The sequence below is a fragment of the Thamnophis sirtalis genome, unplaced genomic scaffold (genome assembly GCF_051295495.1).
Source record: "Thamnophis sirtalis isolate CommonGarterSnake01/CBP01778 unplaced genomic scaffold, rThaSir2_p1.2 scaffold_2, whole genome shotgun sequence".
NCBI classification, from domain to species: Eukaryota; Metazoa; Chordata; class Lepidosauria; order Squamata; family Natricidae; genus Thamnophis; species Thamnophis sirtalis.
In genome coordinates, this window is record NW_028261382.1 from 106317237 (window position 1) to 106338787 (window position 21551).

The 21551-nt window shown below is 43.9% G+C and overlaps 1 protein-coding gene across 1 annotated transcript in view; it reads left to right on the forward strand.

The window, feature by feature from the left end:
• COL22A1 (collagen type XXII alpha 1 chain) overlaps positions 1–21551 on the forward strand; it is a 184942-nt gene that overhangs the window by 13039 nt on the left and 150352 nt on the right. The window contains exons 2-3 of the mRNA XM_087703563.1: positions 15789–15863; positions 21289–21400. Of these exons, the coding sequence (XP_087559689.1) occupies positions 15789–15863; positions 21289–21400 (187 nt within the window). The remainder of the gene's footprint in view (positions 1–15788; positions 15864–21288; positions 21401–21551) is intronic.

A 21551-nucleotide genomic window follows, 5' to 3' on the forward strand; every position in this document is an offset into this window, starting at 1 on the left:
GAATACCCCTTAGGAGGCTTGTAGAGTGCTCCTGGGGGGTGACCCCCTCAAAATGAGCAAAAAATGGCCCATTTTTCACGAAAACGGGCTCGGTTTTTGTCAAAAAACATATATGTTTTACTATCACTATACCACAATTTTCATTTAATTAGGGTTTTAAGGACACAACCACCGACTGGCATTTTTTTCCCCCCAGTCTCAATGAATCTGCCATAATTTTACATCTTTATATCATATTCTAAAAGAAAGTCAATTAAAAAATAATAATCTAACATTCCCCCTCCTTCCTCCCCCTACCCACAAACTCACAGGTTAACACTTCTGTCCATTTTACTTTTACCAGTACAACTGTATGTATGTATCATTAAATATTGTCCATCAACATTTCTTTATTGTTATTGTAGTTAGCTAAAAATTATTTACTATTTTTCTCCCCTCCCCTCTCCACAGGCCCAAGAGAGATTTACCTTTATCATCATCTCTAAACAGAAATGTATTCATCAGTGTTAACAAAATAACCATTTAAAGTCTAAGACAATCTAAAAGATGTTGACATTTCTAGTTAATAATCACCAAAATTATACATTAAAACACTGTTCTTGACTTTTGATGCCATCTAGAAATCATCTGGAACTTTGTAGATAGGACAAAAATTGCACACAGTCCAGATTGTCGCAGTGCTTCAGAAGTCAAAATAAGTCTTTAAAGTATTTCCATTGATTTCGGGTTGGATCTCTGCCCTTTGATCATGCACAGTAGCTGGCATTTTCAGGCACACAATTTCTTACTAACAGAACGGAGAAGGGGCTACTGTTTCTCTTTACTTTTTTCCAATCACCATTTTCTTTTCAAACCTGAAAACTGCAGTTTTTCACCCACTGAGCCTGAAAAACTGGAGCGAAAAAAAAAAAGCTGTAATGACGACAGTTTGGAAGCCTTTAACATTTCAAGGGCTTTTACTGGGGGGGGGGGGGGCGGCTCTGTTTGACTGTGACAATAAAATGTTCTGCACACAACAGTGATTTTTATTGAAACCCTTGAGCTGAAGGTATGTGCCGCCCCAGTGGAAACGGAAATCGTTTTTCAATGTCGCAAGGAATAAGGGAGCTGGTAAATGGAAAAATTGAACCACAGAAATTCAGATTTTTTTTGCCCAGCCTTCTGTGTAAAAGCTTCTATTTGCACAGGTGAATCTGTTTGCCAGTAGATCCCTGCTGTTAGCACTGAGCTTCCCAGACACTTGAAATCAGTGTTTTTCCAACTTGACACCTTTCAGTTGGGTGGACTTCAATTCCCATTGCTTAGGGATGGGTTTCAATTTTTTTTACTACCAGTCCGGTGGGTGTGGCTAGAGGGGGGCATGTGTCCGGTACCCGGTGCTCCGAGCAGGCACTGGTACTCCTGTACCGGGGCATATCACCTGCAACCCACCACTGATATGATATCAGATTACTTTGGTTCATGCTAAAAACCTTCACCACTGAACCACTTCAGAGGTGGTATTTACCAGTTCTCTGAACTACTCAGAATTTCCACTACTGGCCTCCAGAACTGGTCAGAACCTGCTGAATCCCACCTCTGTTACCCACCCCAAAAGTTGTAAGTGGTTTCTATGAATCAAATTAAACAGGCTGAATAATATAATACTTATGCCTGACCCATTTCCTTTTCCAAGGGGAACTAAGTGGCCTCTTCACAGCATTTTTCCTAGTGCAAAACACATTGATGGAGTAAATCTAAGTTCACACAGCCCTAGATTCCGTCAATAGAACTGTGCAAACATTGACTTGGCAGATAGCTGCAGTGAAAAAGTGACTTGGATCTGGACTTCTGAGGGTTGAAGCTAGCAAGGGGGGGGGAGCTAAATATTAAGCAAACTCAAAAAGGTGTTCACCCTCAAAGCTGGGAAAAGAATAGCTAAGAGATTATTGATTTATAAAAGTTGGCAGAAAAACTCCTAGAATTTTTTCAAGGTTGAAAGGCAGAGAATTGGATTCCGACAAAAACACTTATCACTCCTTTTGTATCCACAATAAAAAGCTGTTTATTTAGCCCTGCTGTGCATTTGAGGCTTCTGCACTTAGTTATTGAGTGGGGAATTGAATCTTTGAGAGGAGCATTATTCCTAGATCTGACAGCACAGTGTTATTCATTGTGTTGAGATGTTAAGTAGAGAGCAACACAAGGGAGGTTACAGGATGGGGCCTCAAAATGAAATGGAAGAGAATTGTAATCGGATTAAACCATGAATCTTCGAGCACTGCCTAGCAAAAATGCTAGCAGCTTGTGGCTTTAGTAGAATAAGAAAACAACATCGTACATTGTTGGAATAAATATTGGAGAAAGTGCCAATCAATGGACTCACCAGCGAGGAACTTTTTCTACCCACTCTCCTATAGACGCTATTGTAAAAGCATTGGGAATGGAGATAGCAGTTGAGGGCTGATCCTGTCTTTCTCCATGAGTTTGGAAGACAGAATTATTCATTTCAGCTTCCCTCCTTTGGAAGAACAGAGTCCATTCTTCTTTCAACTCCCTCCCCTCCTGCCTCTTTTCTTCCTCCTCCATTCCTGCCTCTTTCCTCTCCTCCTTCTCCTTCATTTCTCCTCTTCTCCCCTTCTCCCTCTTTTTCTCCCCCTCTCTGTTTCTTTTCTTCCTTCCTTCCTTCCTCCCTCCCTTCATCCCTTCCTTATTTTCTTCCATCCTTCCAACTTTCTCTCCTTCCCTTTCACCATTTTTTCCACCTACCCCAAGGCAGAAATCTTGGAAATTAAGGCTATTAGAATCCAGTTTTTTTTTCTCTTAAAAAAAGTAAATCTCTCTGCAAATAACTTTTTGCAATACATATGTAAGCACTTTTTAAAATAACGTCATTTCACTTTATGTATGCAATTTTCAGAATGAGGTTCTTTTTTTAATACTTTTCCATAAATCAATCTCTCTCTCTCCCTCCCTTTCCCTCTCTCTCTCCCTCCCTCCCTTTTTTCTTCCATCTTTCCATCCTTCCAACTTTCTCTCCTTTCTTTCACCTTCCCTCCCTCCCTCTCTGTACACCAAAGTGGTATCAAATAGCAAAGTTCTAACAAATCCACTTAAAAATACTTGTCACATTTCTCCCTTATTATTAGTGAGCAAACTTTGCTCTTATTTCTGCCTTTTCTGCCTAGGGTCTATTCACACATCCATCGATCATTTCTCCATGCACTCAATGCCCATGTAAACCCAACAAGCCCTTTGTGCAACCTTGAAAAATGAAAGTACATTTTCACATCTTAGTCCAGCTTTGCATTTAGCAGCTTTCTTGGAGACTTTCACTTTCCAATATTATATATTGGGGGGTCCTTGGCGCCCCTGAATTTGGTTGTTTTCTTGCAGGCATTTCATTACTCAAACTAGATAACAACACCCATAAAATGATAGCAATAGCAATAGCAATAGCAGTTAGACGTATATACCGCTTCATAGGGCTTTCAGCCCTCTCTAAGCGGTTTACAGAGTCAGCATATCGCCCCCACAGTCTGGGTCCTCATTTCACCCACCTCGGAAGGATGGAAGGCTGAATCAACCCTGAGCCGGTGAGATTTGAACCGCCGAACTGCTGAACTAGCAGTCAGCTGAAGTGGCCTGCAGTACTGCACTCTACCCACTGCACCACCTCGGCTCTTCAAATATAATGATATTACTTAGTTTGGATAATGAAACATCTGCAAAAAAAAATCCCCAACCAAAACAAGCAAGTTCAGAAAGCACCAAGGACCCCTCATTTCAACCCTGAACTGCAAATATTCTCCTTTATTGATATCAAATACGCCCAAGAACACACACAGAACACCATTGGGCACTAAATAGAGCCATCATGTCACAGCCACAAAACATAGCCCAAAACTGCTTGATGGTAGTAAATCTTTGCTGAAGAATCAGGATGGTTTCTATTTTGATGTGAACTAAGTTGGAAGGTTTCACAGAACTTTGGCTTTGATATTGAAAAATGTGGTTGCCAAGAGAGTGGCTTTGGAAACGGACAAAGGGAGAATAAAAATTTGAAGCTCAGTTGCAATTTTTGTGGGAACACATGACTAAGGCCAGGCACTTCCAGTTACCATTTCTTGGGAATAAGACGGGGAGAGAGAAAAAAATGTGCATTCTTTACCCACGGAGAATTTTGACTGGTGACTCTATGATGACATTTAGGAACAGGCGAGACCCGCATTTTTGCAGATTTGACAAAGCAACACTGGAGGAGGAGAATCCCTAGCACTGTGTAACAGAGTGAGCTCCCGTTACTTGTCCCAGCTTCTGTCAACCTACCAGTTCAAAAACATGTAAAAATGCAAGTAGAAAAATAGGAACCACCTTTGGTGGGAAGGTAATACCGTTCCGTGCGCCTTCGGCGTTTAATCATGCCGGCCACATGATAACGAGGACGTCTTCGGACAGCGCTGGCTCTTTGGCTTTGAAACAGAGATGAGCACTGCCCCCTAGTGTCGGGAACGACTAGCACATACGCAAGGAGAACCTTTACCTTTACCGTAACTTATTCTGATAAGACTTAATTCAAAATAATTAGGGGACAATCCTAATATTTGTAGTTTTTCAATCTTAGCCCCTGGAAGATGGATGGAGTTCTACTTCTATTCAATCCCAGTGTTGCTGGCTTCAATGTGTTCTACCTATCCTCAGTGTTACTGGCTAGGGAATTCTGGGAATTGAGGTCCACCGACCTTGAGGTCAAGGTTGAGAAATGTTGCAGTAGTCTATTCTGACTGTCAAATTTCACTGAGGCTTGTCAAAGTTAAAATCTGTTTCGTAAGTAGGTCGAGAGGATGAAAACAACAAAGCAGGGAAATCAACACCCGTTTAATTAAGAATATCACCTTCTTTGTTTTGTCTTTTTCATGGTAAAAAGGCAGGATTAAATCTAATATCCCTTTCCCTGTGTGGGTCATTAAAAGTCTCCAATTGCAGATCAAATGTTAAATGAACTGGTCTTTTAATTATTGTCGGTGCCCAGGAATTTTAACCCCACTGAGCAAGATTAACTATTCACCATTATTTGTTTTCCTTTTCTTTGAACTTATGTCACATTGAATAAGAGGAGAAGTGGCTGTATAAAAGTCATTACAATCTTTCTTTGGAATGATTAATGACCAAAACACATGGAATTAAGCTGCTAAGACTCCTTTAAAGGCAGCTATAATTTCACATTAAAAAAAGTTTTTAGGGTGGCCACTTATCTCATCCTATAGGTAAAGAAAGGCTGACATAAAAAAAACTGCTGATGTTGCTGGACGTCAGGTAGCTTATAAAAGTAGTAAATTATTCATATTATTATTTCTAATATTTTCTAGAACTATTCCTCTCCTGGCACGTCTATAAGAAAGAACAGTTTGCTTTCCACTTGTAAGAACAATTCATCTGATTTTGTAGCTTGCTTTGAGGGGAATCTCACTTACCGTATTTTTCGGAGTATAAGACGAACCTACCCCCCCCCCCAAGAGCGTGGAAATGTTGGTGTGTCTTATACACCAAATGCAGCCATTTTTGGCCTCCTAAACTCCCACCCCTGCATCCCATTTTTGTGAAAAATGGACAAAAAACAGGCCATTTTTCATGAAAGAGACATTTTTGCCTTCCCACAACCTCCAGAAGCACTCTGCAGGCTTCAGCAGCGCTTGAGGAAGGCAAAAATGCCCCCATTTTTGTGAAAAACGGCCCATTTTCTGCCTGTTTTTCACAAAAACAGGGGTGTTTTCGCCTTCCCCCAGCCCTGCTGAAGACTGCAGAGTGCTCCTAGGGGCCAGGGGGGACAAAAAACTTTTTTTTCTTACTTACCTCTTCGAAATCTTGATGTGTCTTATACACCGGTGCATCTTATAGTCTGAAAAAATATGGTACTACATTTTTCATGTGCGTCCATTCATAGGGCGTAAGACACATGTGTACCGAAGAGATAAATGCAAATATGTAGACACATACAAAACAAAATAATACATACACATACATTCTATTGTTATTTTTATTTCCAAAGCATGAAGTCTAAATTCCTAAAAATAAAGAGGGGGGAAAAATCAACTGGTAGCCTCTTTGTCACTTTGGTCTTACAGCTAGTCCTCGACTTACAAACAGTTTGTTTAGTGACCAAAGTTTCAAGGGCACTGAAAAAAGTGACTGATGACAGGTGTTTTTTTTTTTTTTACATTTACAAACATTACAAAATCCCCATGCTCACGTGATCCAATTTTGGATGCTTTTTTAGAAGGGTTGCAGTGCCCCAGGGTCATGTGATCAACTTTTGTGACTTTCTGACCAGCAAAGTCAATGGGGAAGCCAGATCCACTTAACAACTGTGCCAAGAAAGGTCATAAAACAGGAAAAAATTCACATGAAATGTTTCACTTAGCAACAGAAATGTTAGCCCCAGTTGTGGTCTTCCACTGTGAGTTGTATCTCTAGAAAGGGTGCAGAGAAGAGCAACAAAGATGATTAGGGGACTGGAGAATAAAACATATGAAGAACGGTTGCAGGAACTGGGCATGTCTAGTTTAATGAAGGAAGGACTAGGGGAGACATGATAGCAATGTTCCAATATCTCCGGGGTTGCCACAAAGAAGAGGGAGTCAGACTATTCTCCAAGGAACCTTATGGCAGACCAAGAAGCAATGGGTGGAAACTAATCAAGGAGAGAAGCAACTTAGAACTGAAGAGAAATTTCCTGACAGTGAGAACAATTAATCAGTGGAACAGAAGTTGCCTCCAGAAGTTTTGAATGCCCCAACACTGGAAGTCTTTAAGAAGATGTTGGATAGCCATTTGTCTGGAATGGTATAGGGTTTCCTGCCTAGGCAGGGAGTTGGACTAGAAGACCTCAAAGGTCCCTTCCAACTCTGCTATTGTATTGTATTGTATTGTATTGTATTGTATTGTATTGTATTGTATTGTATTGTATTGTATTGTATTGTATTGTATTGGTTGGGTGCCCAAAGGGAGATTCAACCAATCTCATTGTACACACATTGTACTCTGGCAATAAAGGTTTGAATTAATGAATGAATGACACCTAGAGGAAGATAGACAGACAGACAAACAGCTTTGGACATGCCTCCCAGCAAAATCTGATCCAATCTTCCACTCAAATGTTTCCGCATTCCAAGTTTTTTTCTTTCTTTCTTTCTTATTCATAGCCAGTCGGTTTGGTCTGAGGTCTGAATTCTTGCCAGAGGCCAAATGAGCAGAACAGCTGCCGTTCCTGTCTCATCTCTAATTTTGCCTCTGGAAATAGCATGAGCCGAACTCCCAGCTGACTCTGACTCACTTGCTCTCCAAATTGGCACTTGGCTTACGGAGACACAAGTGGCGAAATGAAAGTTACAGGGTCCGGTTTTACCAGCAGGCAAGCCGTCTCTGTAATTGTTTCGTCCTTTCCTGTAATTTTGCTGTAGACAAAATAAAGGGTAAAATACTAGCTGGTTTTAGATCTGCATAAGGGCCTTTGTACGATCGTTAACATTTTCAAAAAGCTCGCTTAATTGGTTTGCTGAATTAGGAAAACTTTCCATTTTACATAACCTTTTACAAGAGTAACAGCAGAGGTGGGTTCCTACTAGTTCGCACCTATTCGGTAGAACCGGTTCGTCAAATCTACCGAACTGGTTAGAAGAGGTTCCACCAGTGGACCCGGAAAGCAGGCCACACCTACAGAAGAGGTTCCAAATTTTTTTGAAGCCCACCACTGCCAAATCTTGTAACTTGACAGCTTTAAGACTTGCATGCTTCAATGCCAGAGTTTCTGACTAGCTACTTGGACCGACCAAAGTACTAATTCATAATTTCATATCCGGTCACTTGGGTGGCAAGCCACTCCCATCTGGTCACATGGGTGGCAAGCCACTCCCACAAAGGAGGCCACACCCACATAGTAGGTTCCAACAATTTTTGAAACCCACCACTGAGTAACAGAGGTTTTTTTTTCCATGAATGGATGTAAAAGTCTCTAGAAATTGTCAGTCATCCAAGTCACGCTTGTCCCAAAGGTGCTTTTCTCAGGAGGCAACTGGACTTTCTTACTTTTTTCTTTGAAGACATTTCACTTCTCATCCAAGAAGCTTCTTCAACTCTGACATTCCCCGCCATCCTGTCAGAGCTGAGGAAACTTTTTGGATGAGAAGCGAAATGTCTTCAGAGAAAAAAACAAACAAGAAAGTCCAGTTGCTTTCCTAAAAAAAGCACCTTTGGGACATTCATAAATGAGTCTAAAAATGTTTTTTTCCTGGTTTTCCATCTATCAAAAATTGACATTTGATGGCAGTGGACAAGGAAATAAAATTGCAAACAAACAAACAAAGAAAGACCAGGGGTTGAACTGAGGGGATCTTGGTGGTCTCTGACCTTATGTTGAGGGCTCCTTGGTATTCTTAGAGCTGGGCTGTTTCCTTGCAGATGTTTCATCACCCTGTTGGAAGAAATGTCCTTCTGGGTTTGGCTCCAAGTGGGGGAAAAGACACTGGAGACATGGAGGCTGCTTGGAAAGATGGTTTATTGGTGGACAGGGCCACATGGCTTGAGCCCTGAACAGAAAAGGTGATCACATGCTTCAATGTTGGTGGAGAAGAAGAGAAGGGCTGAAGGAGGGGCTTGCTAGGCTTTTTATAACCTGTTCAGTCCCACCTCTCTGTTTCCTGTTCCTGTGTAAGAAATGTATTCTGATTGGTTGTCAGACTCCCATTGGGCCATGCAGGGGCAACTCTCTAGGCTGCGTTTTGAATCCAGGTTTGGTTGTGTTCTCAGATGCCATGTGGTCAGTTGAGTAAAGGGCCAATATTATCATGCCTTAATCCCATTCCCCTGGAGCTGAAGTGGAGAAGTCTTTATTATGTAAATGGACTAGCTTGGCCTTCTTAATGGCCCATTGACAAAGTGGGGACGGGCAGGAAGCTACGGACAGCTATTCTGTCTTTTAAAACATGTTTCTTTCTTTTCACATCCAGAGAAATATTCTGCCTTTTCAATATTTCCTAGGATATTTCATTTTTCTGGGAGAGGGCTGGGTGATAGCTTCCTACAACCCGACTAGGTAACATCATCAGTGCTAGAAGGGGGTTGGGTTTGCAAGGAGGAGGAGGAAGACAATGACTTTGGGTCCTTGATGCTCTCTGAGCTTTGTGGTTTTCTGGCAGATGTTTCATGACCCAATTAGGTAACATCATCAGTGCTAGAAGGGAGTGTGGTTTGTGGAGAGGAGGAGGAGGAGGAGAGGGAGGAGAAGGACAATGAGTTTGTGGGTCGTTGTTGCTCTCTGAGCTTGGTTGTTTCCTTTCAGACATTTCATTACCCAACTAGGTAACATCATCAGTGTTAGTGAGGAGTGGGGTTTGCTGTCATTTTATATTCTAATGCCCTGCTCTGTCAGCATTGATGGGAGCGACTTAGAATAACTTTACTGCCACTTTAATTGTACACTAATTGTAAAGTGACCAGATTTTAAAATTGGTAAAGCGGGACACCATTGACGGAGGGGGGGGGGGAGGAGAGAAATTGAAGGGGTGCCCAACACATACCCAGCATGCCCAGGTCCTTCTTCTCGCCTGGCCTCATCTTCACCCTCTGGCCACCCAAAGCCTTCTAGCCGGAACACTAGCACTAGCTGGAGTCGTGGGGTGGGCTGGTCAAACGGCCTCACGCACGCAGCTCACCTCGCCGGCCAATGGAGGCTGCCCTGCTGCTGGCGCTGCTGCGCCTCTGCTACATCATTGAAGATGCCACCGCCACCTTCTCGCCGGCTCTTCCCGCCCAGATGCCGGCCACCCAGGAGCCGCCCGAAGCCTAACAGCCCGCCAGGGGCGAGTTGGCCATGGTGCAGCCGGTGGTGGGCAGGAAGGCTTCGGGTGGCTCCTGGGCGATGATGCCACCACCACCCCCTTGCTGGCTCTTCCCGCCCGGCCGCCCACTGCCTCTTAGGACCAAAAATGGGCTGTTTTGGACCTAGCAGGCGTCCCTGAAGCCTCTTGGGACCAAAAATGGGCTGTTTTGGGCCTATCCAACCTCCCTGAAGCCTCTTGGGACCAAAAATGGGCTGTTTTGGGCCTAGCCGGCCTCCCTGAAGCCTGTTGGGACCAAAAATGAGCTGTTTTGGGCCTAGCAGGCCTCTCTAAAGCCTCTTGGGACCAAAAATGGGCTATTTGGGGCCTAGCCGGCCTCCCTGAAGCCTCCTGGGACCACAAATGGGCACGGGGCAGGGATGTGCCTCACCCTCCCGCGCCTCCCTCACCCCCTGTGCATACACACGTGATACCCCCCGCCTCCCTGTGCATGTGTGTGTGTGTGTGTCTCCTGCATGCGCAGCAGAAACCTGAAAATCAGCTGGCCGGCAGGAGGCTCATGCACAAATGCAGCGTAGTTGAGCTGAGTGATAGCTCACATGTCGGAGAGAGGGCTCCGCGTGTCACCTGTGACACATGGACCATACCTTCGCCGTCACGGTACTAGGGGTGACATGACAGTAGTGTTGTAAAGAAGAGTGGGGTGTGTCAAACTATTTTCTAAAGCACCGGAGAGCAGGAGAAGAAGCAATGGATGGAAACTCATCAAGGACAAAAGATAAAATTAGGGAGAAATTTCCTGACCGCAAGAACAATGAATAGTTCACCATGAATTAATCTGCCTACATACATTGGCAATTGTTGCAACTAATTAATGACCCCAGACATTGGACTCAGTCTTGCAAGCTTGAGTGCCTGCAAGAGGCTCATTTTTCTCCAGGGACGTGACATCCCTTCGGTCTCTCTCAACCTTTGAGTTTCCTGCGTCTCGTTCCTCTTCATTTCCTCGAATCAATTCTGGAGCTCAGTTCTTTGAAGCCCAGCTGGAAGGCAAAGGAACTTATACGCTTTGACTCAAAACTTGTTAGCGAGGGAGGAAGCTGTTTTTCTTGGCACTGGCAATTCGAATGGCCCGATGAATGAACAGGGAATGAAAAGCTCGTTAGGGCCCAGTTTTATAAATCATGTTTGCCCTCTGTGTCTTAAGGTGTTATTTTCAATTTTGGTTGTGGTTTTAATAATTGTGGTCGATGTGCTTTACCCAAAACCACGTGGAAACCACAGGAATGGCTATAGTATGAATACATCAATTATGAAAATGGTATTACTTGGAACAGAAGAAATATTATAAAAACATCATTAAATACTCCAGATCCTTGGGAAAGATCCAATAGATTTTAAAAAAGCTTTTTTTTTAAAAAAGAGTCACAACTTATACATATAAATAGCAATCATCCTCCTCCTCCTCCTCCTCCTCCTCCTCCTCCTCCTCCTCCTCCTCCTCCTCCTCCTCTCCACAAACCCCACTCCCTTCTGGCTCTGAGGATGTTCCCGAGTTGGGTTATGAAATGCCTGGAAGAAAACCACCAAGCTCAGAGAGAGAACTAAGACCTCACTTTCCTCTTCCTCTTCCTCTTCCTCTTCCTCCTCCTCCTCCTCCTCCTCCTCCTCCTCCTCCTCCTCCTTCTCCTTCTCCTCCTCCTTCTCCTCTCCACAAATCCCACTCCCTTCTGGCTCTGAGGATGTTCCTGAGTTGGGTTATGAAATGTCTGCAAGAAAACCACCAAGCTCAGAGAGAGAACTAAGACCTCACTTTCCTCTTCCTCTTCCTCCTCCTCCTCCTCCTCCTCCTCCTCCTCCTCCTCCTCCTCCTCCTCCTCCTCCTCCTCCTCTTCCTCCTCCTTCTCCTCTCCACAAACCCCACTCCCTTCTGGCTCTGAGGATGTTCCTGAGTTGGGTTATGAAATGCCTGCAAGAAAACCACCAAGCTCAGAGACAGAACTAAGACCTCACTTTCCTCCTCCTCCTCCTCCTCCTCCTCCTCCTCCTCCTCCTCCTCCTCCTCCTCCTCTTCCTCCTCCTTCTCCTCTCCACAAACCCCACTCCCTTCTGGCTCTGAGGATGTTCCCGAGTTGGGTTATGAAATGTCTGCAAGAAAACCACCAAGCTCAGAGAGAGAACTAAGACCTCACTTTCCTCTTCCTCTCCTCCTCCTCCTCCTCCTCCTCCTCCTCCTCCTCCTCCTCCTCCTCCTCCTCCTCCTCTTCCTCCTCCTTCTCCTCTCCACAAACCCCACTCCCTTCTGGCTCTGAGGATGTTCCCGAGTTGGGTTATGAAATGTCTGCAAGAAAACCACCAAGCTCAGAGAGAGAACTAAGACCTCACTTTCCTCCTCCTCCTCCTCCTCCTCCTCCTCCTCCTCCTCCTCCTCCTCCTCCTCCTCTTCCTCCTCCTTCTCCTCTCCACAAACCCCACTCCCTTCTGGCTCTGAGGATGTTCCTGAGTGGGTTATGAAATGCCTGCAAGAAAACCACCAAGCTCAGAGACAGAACTAAGACCTCACTTTCCTCCTCCTCCTCCTCCTCCTCCTCCTCCTCCTCCTCCTCCTCCTCCTCCTCCTCTTCCTCCTCCTTCTCCTCTCCACAAACCCCACTCCCTTCTGGCTCTGAGGATGTTCCCGAGTTGGGTTATGAAATGTCTGCAAGAAAACCACCAAGCTCAGAGAGAGAACTAAGACCTCACTTTCCTCTTCCTCCTCCTCCCTCCTCCTCCTCCTCCTCCTCCTCCTCCTCCTCCTCCTCCTCCTCCTCCTCCTCCTCTTCCTCCTCCTTCTCCTCTCCACAAACCCCACTCCCTTCTGGCTCTGAGGATGTTCCCGAGTTGGGTTATGAAATGTCTGCAAGAAAACCACCAAGCTCAGAGAGACCTCACTTTCCTCTTCCTCCTCCTCCTTCTCCCCCCCCCCAATAGTTATGTCCAGCTCTATAGAATTCTTCATCTATTTGTATCCAAAGAAGTTCAACTTATCAGAATTTTAGTACCGTTTACTTCCTCCAACTTTGGTGTTTTCCAAGAAAAAAAAAATATTGGATCTTAAAAAAGCAAGTCTGCCTCGTATTGCCACGTTGAAATCAATGATGTGTTCCACATTGCAAGGAAGGGAGGGGAGATTCTTTACCAACTCTGATAGAATGCTGGAAAAAAACCAGCAGAGAGTTGAGGAAAGGAAAGGAGAAAGGAGGAAAGAGAGGAAAAGGGAAAAAGGAAAAAGAAAGGGGAAAGGAAATGAAAGGGGAGGGTGAGAAGAGGAGGGGAGGGGAGGAAAGAAGGACAGGACAATGAAGGGAAGGGAAGGGAAACGATTGCTCAGAGATGGACTAAACTGGACCATTCTGTTTTGGATGCTTTGGGACTTCTTTCTGTATTTTGCCAAGCACTGTGGCTTTTTCTTGTATCATGAGTCATCACACATTATCTTATATTCTGTTTCGATACATCCCCCTTAACTATTGCTTCTTAGCTGAAGGTCAATAGACGTGGCTGTTAATCACTTTATACACATCTGGAAACCCTGAAATCATTTGGGAGATGAATGAAGAAGCAACCTGCTGTCCTTCTAACAGGGCGAAAAGATTCCCTATTTATAAACATCAGCCTGTTGCACGAATAAGCCCCCGTTGGTTTTGAATGTTTCATTCCTTTCCCTCTTGCATGTATTTATGCAACTGTTTATTCATACTGGTGGTGTACCATAATCTGGTTATAATTGTTAGATGTGTAGCATCTTGCATTGGTTGAACAAACAAACGCTTTGGTGGTGCAGACGGCAGTTGTTTATTTTTCTTATCCAAAATTACGCGCCTGATCTTGGTCAGTCAGTTTTGGTTTCTTTGTTAGGGTATATGTGTGCTATTTCTTTTGCTTCTCAGTCAGCTGTTGTGGCCTTGTGGGTTCATTTTGCCAAGAATATAATGTCTGGTTTCATGATTGCATAAGGTAGGGCAGAATTATTGCAGAGTTCAGCGGGAAGCAGAGAGTTAAGACCTTCCCCCTCAAAGGGCAACGGTGTATGTCAGAGGGCAAGCGTCCTTAGAATGAGATTGGCGAGTTAAAAGACGCATGTCATAGATGAAAATAGTGTGTGAACTGCTATGAACGATGTGACCCTAGTTTGTTCAAGTGCTATATATTGATATGCACGGCTCAGAGCTTATTTAGCTACCTGCCTTCAGTTGTTGTTGGTTTGCTTTCTTCAGAATCACAAAATAACTGAGTTGGAAAGGACTTTGGAGGTTTTCTAGTCCAACCCCCCCACCCCCTGCTCAAGCAGGAGACCCTCTCCCTATGAGCAGTGGTGGGATCCAGCCAGTTCGGGAGAACTGGTTGTTAACTTTCTGAGCAGTTTGGTGAAACCACAACTGGTGTATTCATCTCTTGGAATAGTGGTAGGCCGGTCTTTCCTTGAGGGTCTCTGGGTTTTGGAAGGTCAGCACCAAAGCATAGATCGCAAATTCTGCAGAGACTTCCCTGTGCATTCCAATATAGCTTCTTCAGTACAATGATCCAGAAATGTAGTTTGCCTTGCTATATTTATAATCTACTAGCCGATATCGTTGCCCAGGTATTTATTTATAGGGGCAAAATGTCCAGACCAAAGGTAATTTCTAATGTTGGATTTCCCCCCCTTGCCAGAGGGAGCCCCCTGGTGGGGTACTGTAAAGCCGTTACCCTGGCAACTCCACTGTGCTGCACAGTAGAAGTCATTCTACGGAGGTTCAGTAGAAGCCATTTTAAGCCACAACAGGTTGCATCTTAACAGAACACACACGCCCAAAGTATTTGTACCCCCAAAGTATTTGTTTCCAGAGAGTAAGTCATCTGTGTACCAAGTTTGGTTGAAATTGAAGAGCGTGTGTGTGTGTGTGTGTGTGTGTGTGTGTGTGTGTGTGTGTGTGTGCGCGCGCGCGCGCGCGCGCACACACTGTTGATTGCAGTTCATTATGTTCTGCCTTGCCAATCTGATGTGAATGGTTTGGATCTTGTGTCGGATAGAGTGTAAATCCTTATTTTCATCCCCTGATGGCTCCTTGATTTGAGTGCCAGACTTCCAAGAATTCCTGCCTCTTCTGTTTTTCACTTGGTTGATTCTTTGTCTATTATTCCAGTCAAATGTGTGGGTGATTTTAAGGGAATAGATAACTATGAATTATTCTGGTGTTGGGTTTTTTTGCCATTTATGTGCTCATTGTTGCTTTATTGTAATTGGGGCCTTATTTATCCTGTGTGGTGTAGGTTGCAATCTTGGCAGCTGATTCTGTTTATGATGCCAGTTCTTTCTCGGTGAGGTGTGCAATTTTCCCACCCTTTATACAACCTTCTTTGCAGAGTTTTTGTGGGCAACGGGGATACCCAGGACTCATAGAGTTTCCCCAGTGCTATCGAAAAGATATGAAAAGTTAGATTATGTTGGAGAAGATCGTTATGATTAATGTTAGTACTATATCTCATTAGAAGATAATGTTTAATCCAGTGGTGGGATTCAGCCACTTCGCACCACTTTGGGAGAACCAGTTGTTAACTTTCAGAGCAGTTTGGTGAACTGGCTGTTGGAAGAAATCATTAGGGCAGAGAACCGGTTGTTAAATTATTTGAATCCCACCACTGGTTTAATCGCTTAATATATTGCAATTTTAAGATTAGAGAATTAATATTAAGGTGAATGATGTTGTAAATACGGAAAGCTGTTGCACAGAGATATTTCTACCCAGGTGACACACTGTTCAAGGAAAGATGAAATGTTTATATGTTGAAAAAAAATAAAAAAAAAAGGATATAAAGGATATAAAAAGTACTAAATATTGGTTCTACTTTGCCAAGAGGTGATAAAAAGAAAAGGAAAAATAAATCACTGTGGAGTTCTTAGCAATAACTCTAGTTGACATGGTTTTTCCTTTCTCTTCCCTCTCCTTACAGATGTCCTGTGTCCAAATGTCCGTGTGGAAGGAGACAGGTTCAGACACACCAACGGAGAGATCGATGACATACCAGGTAATGCAGTATTACTGACAATCAGTTCTTCTTCTCATCACATTGCAGAGCAGAAATACACTATATTGCCAAAAGTATTTGCTCCCCCATCCAAATAATCAGAATCAGGTGTTCCAATCCCTTCCATGGCCACAGGTGTATAAAATCAAGTACCTAGGCATGCAGACTGTTTTGACAAATATTTGTGAAGGAATGGGTCGATCTCAGGAGCTCAGTGAATTCCAGCGTGAAACTGTGATAGGATGCCACCTGTGCAACAAATCCAGTCGTGACATTTCCTCGCTCCTCAATATTCCACAGTCAACTGTCAGCTGTACTGTAAGAACGTGGAAGTGTTTGGCAACTCAGCCATGAAGTGGTAGGCCACGTAAACTCGTCTAACATCAGTGTGTGACCTCACAAATACGCTTCTGGACGAATGGTCAAAAATTCCCATAAACACACTCCTGAATCTTGTGGACAGCCTTCCCAGAAGAGTTGAAGCTGTTATAGCTGCAAAGGGTGGACCGACGTCATATTGAACCCTATGGATTAGGAAGGGGATGTCACTTACAGTAAATTCATATGCGAGTAAAGGCAGGTGAGCAAATACTTTTGGCAATCTAGTGTATGTTATACAGAGAGACTATATTAAGCCCCAAAGTGGCCAGGACAGTACTTTCTTTTGCAAATGGAATAGATAGAATTATTTAAGAGTGCCAGGCTGTCTTTATTGGTCAAGGAGTGGAATATTATCTGGAAACAGTTTGGATCCACTTGCCTGCTTAGCATCAGCTTCAGGAAAAGTCAGGGATGGGATTCAGCTGGTTTGGACCGGTTTGGGCGAACCGGATGTTAATTTTAATCTGGTTCGCTGAACTCATTGTTGCAAGGACTGGATAGCAATAGCAATAGCAGTTAGACTTATATACCGCTTCATAGGGCTTTCTAAGCGGTTTACAGAGTCAGCATATTGCCCCCAACAGTCTGGGTGCTCACCATGACCCCACCCCCTGCCCCTCCCCTCCCAAGAGTCTCCACACAGCCCATTTTGGATGTAAGGTAAATGCAGGGCCCATGTGGAGGCTCTGGGAGGGCAAAAAATGGGCCTACCGGAAGTTCTAGAAATCCAAAAATGAGTCTGTTTCCAGGCTCTGGAGGGCCTCTGGAGCCTGGGAGAGGCCGTTTTTGCTCTCCCGGAGGCTCAAGGAAAGCCTCCGAAGCATGAAAATGCTGCCCCACCGCCACCATGGTGCAGGAAGCCGACTAGGCCACACCCCCACGGCCACGCCCATCCAGCAACTGGGCAGAGAACTGGTTGCTAACATTTTTCAATCCCACCCCTGGAATAGGTAATATTCAAACAAAGCTTTGGAAGAGCCGAGGTGGCGCAGTGGTTAGAGTGCAGCACTGCAGGCTACTTCAACTGACTGCAGTTCTGCAATTCGGCTGTTCAAATCTCACCGGCTCAGGGTTGACTCAGCCTTCCATCCTTCCGAGGTGGGTAAAATGAGGATCCAGACTGTGGGGGCGATATGCTGACTCTGTAAACCGCTTAGAGAGGGCTAAAGCCCTATGAAGCGGTATATAAGTCTAACTGCTATTGCTATTGCTATTGCTAAGAGTTAGAGGTAAAAGCAAGCCAGCTCGTTGAAGAATACAGTTGCTGGACACCATCAAAGCACATGGTGTCCTGACTGGACACCAGTCAGAGCATGGAAAAACTCAAAGACATAATGCAAGATAGGAAGATGTGGAGAGACCTGACTGAACGGATACATAATAATCATCTTCGAAATGATTATGAATAATAATGGGATTCAAAAGAAAAATAGGGAGTTTTGTTTCTGCACTGAAGGACTTCAAGGGACGTTTAGGCACAGTTGGGTCTTTATGTATATGTCTTTGTATGTGTGTTTATTTTGTTTTGTATCTGGGTTTCTTTTGGTGGGGAAATTTTTTTTACAAGGTTGCAGTGCTATTTCCATACATTATATTTCCCCATCTACTAAAGCTCTTAGAAATGATGCTACATAACATCATTATGTACTGCAGAGATAACGTTTGGGGAGAAAATTTGGTAGACCCATTTGGCCAGGGGTGACAAAACCTGCATTTGATAGAATGCAGAGGGCAAAACCTGGCCCTATTAATATTGGCAATAAGTTCTTCTCTCATGCAATATAGAAATATGAAATTTTAAAAATTTTAAAAAGAAAATTTTAAAAAGAAGTCAATGGAGATTTCTGCTTCCAGGGATGTCTGATGGAAAATTTGAGAAAAAGTGAAATGCGTTCCCAAATGGGATATAAAACATGTTGCTATTAGTTGCGAAGTCATGTCCGACCCATCGCGACCTCATGGACCACGTTCCTCCAGGCCTTCCTGTCCTCTACCATCCTCTGGAGTCCATTTAAGCTCACGCCTGCTGCTTCGGTGACTCCATTCAGCCACCTCATTCTCTGTCATCCCCTTCTTCTTTTGCCCTCCATCGTTCCCAGCTTGAGGCTCTTCTCCAGGGAGTCCTTCCTTCTCATTAGGTGGCCAAAGTATTTGAGTTTCCTCTTCAGGATCTGGCCTTCTAAAGAGCAGTCAGGGTTGATCTCCTCTAGGACTGACTATTTTGATCACCTTGCTGACCAAGGGACTCCAGCATCATAGTTGAAAGGCCTCAATTCTTTTGCTCTCAGCTTTCCTTATGGCCCAACCTTCACAGCCATCCATTGCAACTGGGAAAACCATAGTCTTGACTATACACACTTTTGTTGGCAGGGTGATGTCTCTGCTTTTCATTATGCTGTCTAGATTTGCCACAGTTTTCCTCCCCAGGAGCAAGCCTCTTTTAATTTCTTGGCTGCAGTCCCCATCTGCGGTGATCTTGGAGCCCAGCAAAACAGAATCTATCACAACCTTCATTTCTTCCCCATCTATTTGCCAGGAATTGAGAGGGCAGGATGCCATGATCTTAAGTTTTCTTAATGTTGATATGACATGGGTGTTATTATTACAGAATTTCCATAGCTCAGTCACCCTTTCCTATGTTTGAGCCAGTAAGGTTCTCTCAAGCAGCAGTAAATCGTGGATGCAGCTCACACGGAACTTTTGCAACAATGGCAATATATCAAAAAATGATCCCATTATAGTTGTTTTCAGGGTCTTTCTTGGGTTGAAGGCCGATGGGCACCGGACAAGAATAAATGCCTTATTACTACTTCTGAATGGGGAAAAAAGTTCAGAGGGGAAAAAAAACATTCCAGGAAACAAAGAAAGTATCTAACGAAGTAATTATTTGCAAGCTGTAATAGCTTCAAAACTACAGTCTTGGCAAAAGATCAGAGGGCATGCTTCTACCATGCCAAATGATATCAATTTTTGAAGAGAGGGAAAACTCTAACAGAGGGTCTTGAATTGAAACCTTTCCAAAAGTTCAGCAGGTTCTGGAGAACTGGTAGAGGAAATTTTGAAGAGTTCGGAGAACCTGAAAATGCCACCTCTGACTGGCCCCGCCCCCATCTATTCTCTGCCTCCCAAGTCCCAGCTGATTGGGAGGAAATGGGGATTTTCCAGTAACTGGGGAAGGAATGGGGATTTTACAGTAACCTTCCCCTTAAGTGGGGAGGGAATGGGGATTTTGCAGTATCCTTCCTCTGGAGGGGGGAGGGAATGGGGATTTTACAGTAACCTTCCCCTGGAGTGGGGAGGGAATGGAGAGTTTGCAGTATCCTTCCCCTGGAGTGGGGAGGGAATGGAGAGTTTGCAGTATCCTTCCCCTGGAGTGGGGAGGGAATAGAGATTTTGCAGTATCCTTCCCCTGGAGTGGGGAGGGAATGGAGATTTTGCAGTATCCTTCCCCTGGAGTGGGGAGGGAATAGAGATTTTGCAGTATCCTTCCCCTGGAGTGGGGAGGGAATGGAGATTTTGCAGTATCCTTCCCCTGGAGTGGGGAGGGAATGGAGATTTTGCAGTATCCTTCCCCTGGAGTGAGGAGGGAATAGAGATTTTGCAGTATCCTTCCCCTGGAGTGGGGAGGGAATGGAAATTTTGCAGTAACCTTCCCCTGAAGTGGAGAGGGAATGGGGATTTTACAGTAACCTTCCCCTGAAGTGGGGAGGGAATGGGGATTTTGCAGTATTCTTCCCCTGGAGTTGGGAGGGAATGGGGATTCTACAGTAGCCTTCCCCTGCTATGCCCACCAAGCCATGCCCACTAAACCACTCCCTCAGAACTGGTAATAAAAAAAATTGAATCCCACCAATGAACCTTTTGTGTGTTTTTACATGTGTTTCTATGAAGATGCTGCCTGAGTTTAAACAGCCTCCAAATCTTAAAACTGGATAACGAAGTGCTTCGTTTTGCATAATGTGCCAGGCCCAAACCAATTAACCATGATATGGCTGATAGCCGAGGTGATGCAAAAATGGTTGGATCCTCTTAAACATGTTGCATCCCAAATGGATCAATCTTGGTTTAGATTAAGCATTCCTGACTCTGGCACTGAAATGTTTGCCTGGTTTGCTATAGGGTGAATGTCCCTTTCCTCTCTAAGGACATATGCACACCGCACTCTTAGATAGTGTAGAGTAGAGTAGGGAGAGTAGGGTAGAGTAGAGTAGAGTAGAATAGAATAGAATAGAATAGAATAGAATAGAACAGAACAGAACAGAACTCTTTATTGGTCAAGTGTGATTGGACACACGAATTTGTCTTCTGTGCATAAACTCTCAGTGTACATGAAAAACACATTCATCAAGAATTCATCCAGAACAGATGACTATTATACTGTTCCCAGGGGAAACAGGATACCACCATTAACTGGGGAAACAAGGAAAGTTTGTGACAATGGACTTATTAAAAATTTACAGGGTAAAATAGTAAGTAAGTGTTCCAATATCTCAGGGGTTGCCACAAAGAAGAGGGAGTCAAACTATTCTCCAAGGCACCTGAGGGTAGAACAAGAAGCAATGGGTGGAAACTAAATCAAGGAGAGAAGCAACTTAGAACTAAGGAGAAATTTCCTGACAGTTCGAACAATTAATCAGTGGAACAACTTGCCTCCAGAAGTTGTGAATGCTCCAACACTGGAAGTTTTAAGAAGAGGTTGGATAACCATTTGTCTGAAGTGGTGTAGGGTTTCCTGCCCAGGCAGGGGGTTGGGCTAGAAGACCTCCAAGGTCCCTTCCAACTCTGTTATTTCTATTCTATTGGCCCAAAGTAACCCAGCCTGAGGCAAAACTAGAACTCAGAATCTCCTGGTTACTAGGTCAGCATCTTCAGCACTACATCAAACTGGCCCTCTTTTAATATTGGAAGATATATTAATTTTAATCAATTATTTTAATTATTATTGGTAGATATTAACAAATAATAAATATCTATCAGCAGCTAAATGTTACAGTTTCACTTTCGCCATTATTGTTTTCTTTTGTTGTTGTCGTTGTTTTGATAGGGTTTGACTTGATGGAATTATTCAGTGTACGCGAGATGTTCCGAATGAAAGACAATGGAATCCAGAGCTCTTATGTTCGGCTTGGAAGTTTCCCCATTGTTCAACGAACACAGTAAGATCTCCCTCTTCCTTTGAACCATTTCTTCCATTGTTTCATTTCCCTAATATTGTCCTTTTAAATTCAGAGTGTCAACCCTGAAGCTGGCCTGGCTGAAGCCATTTTGAAGCTTCAGTGTTGCCACATGGGACCTGAGCGATAGGGA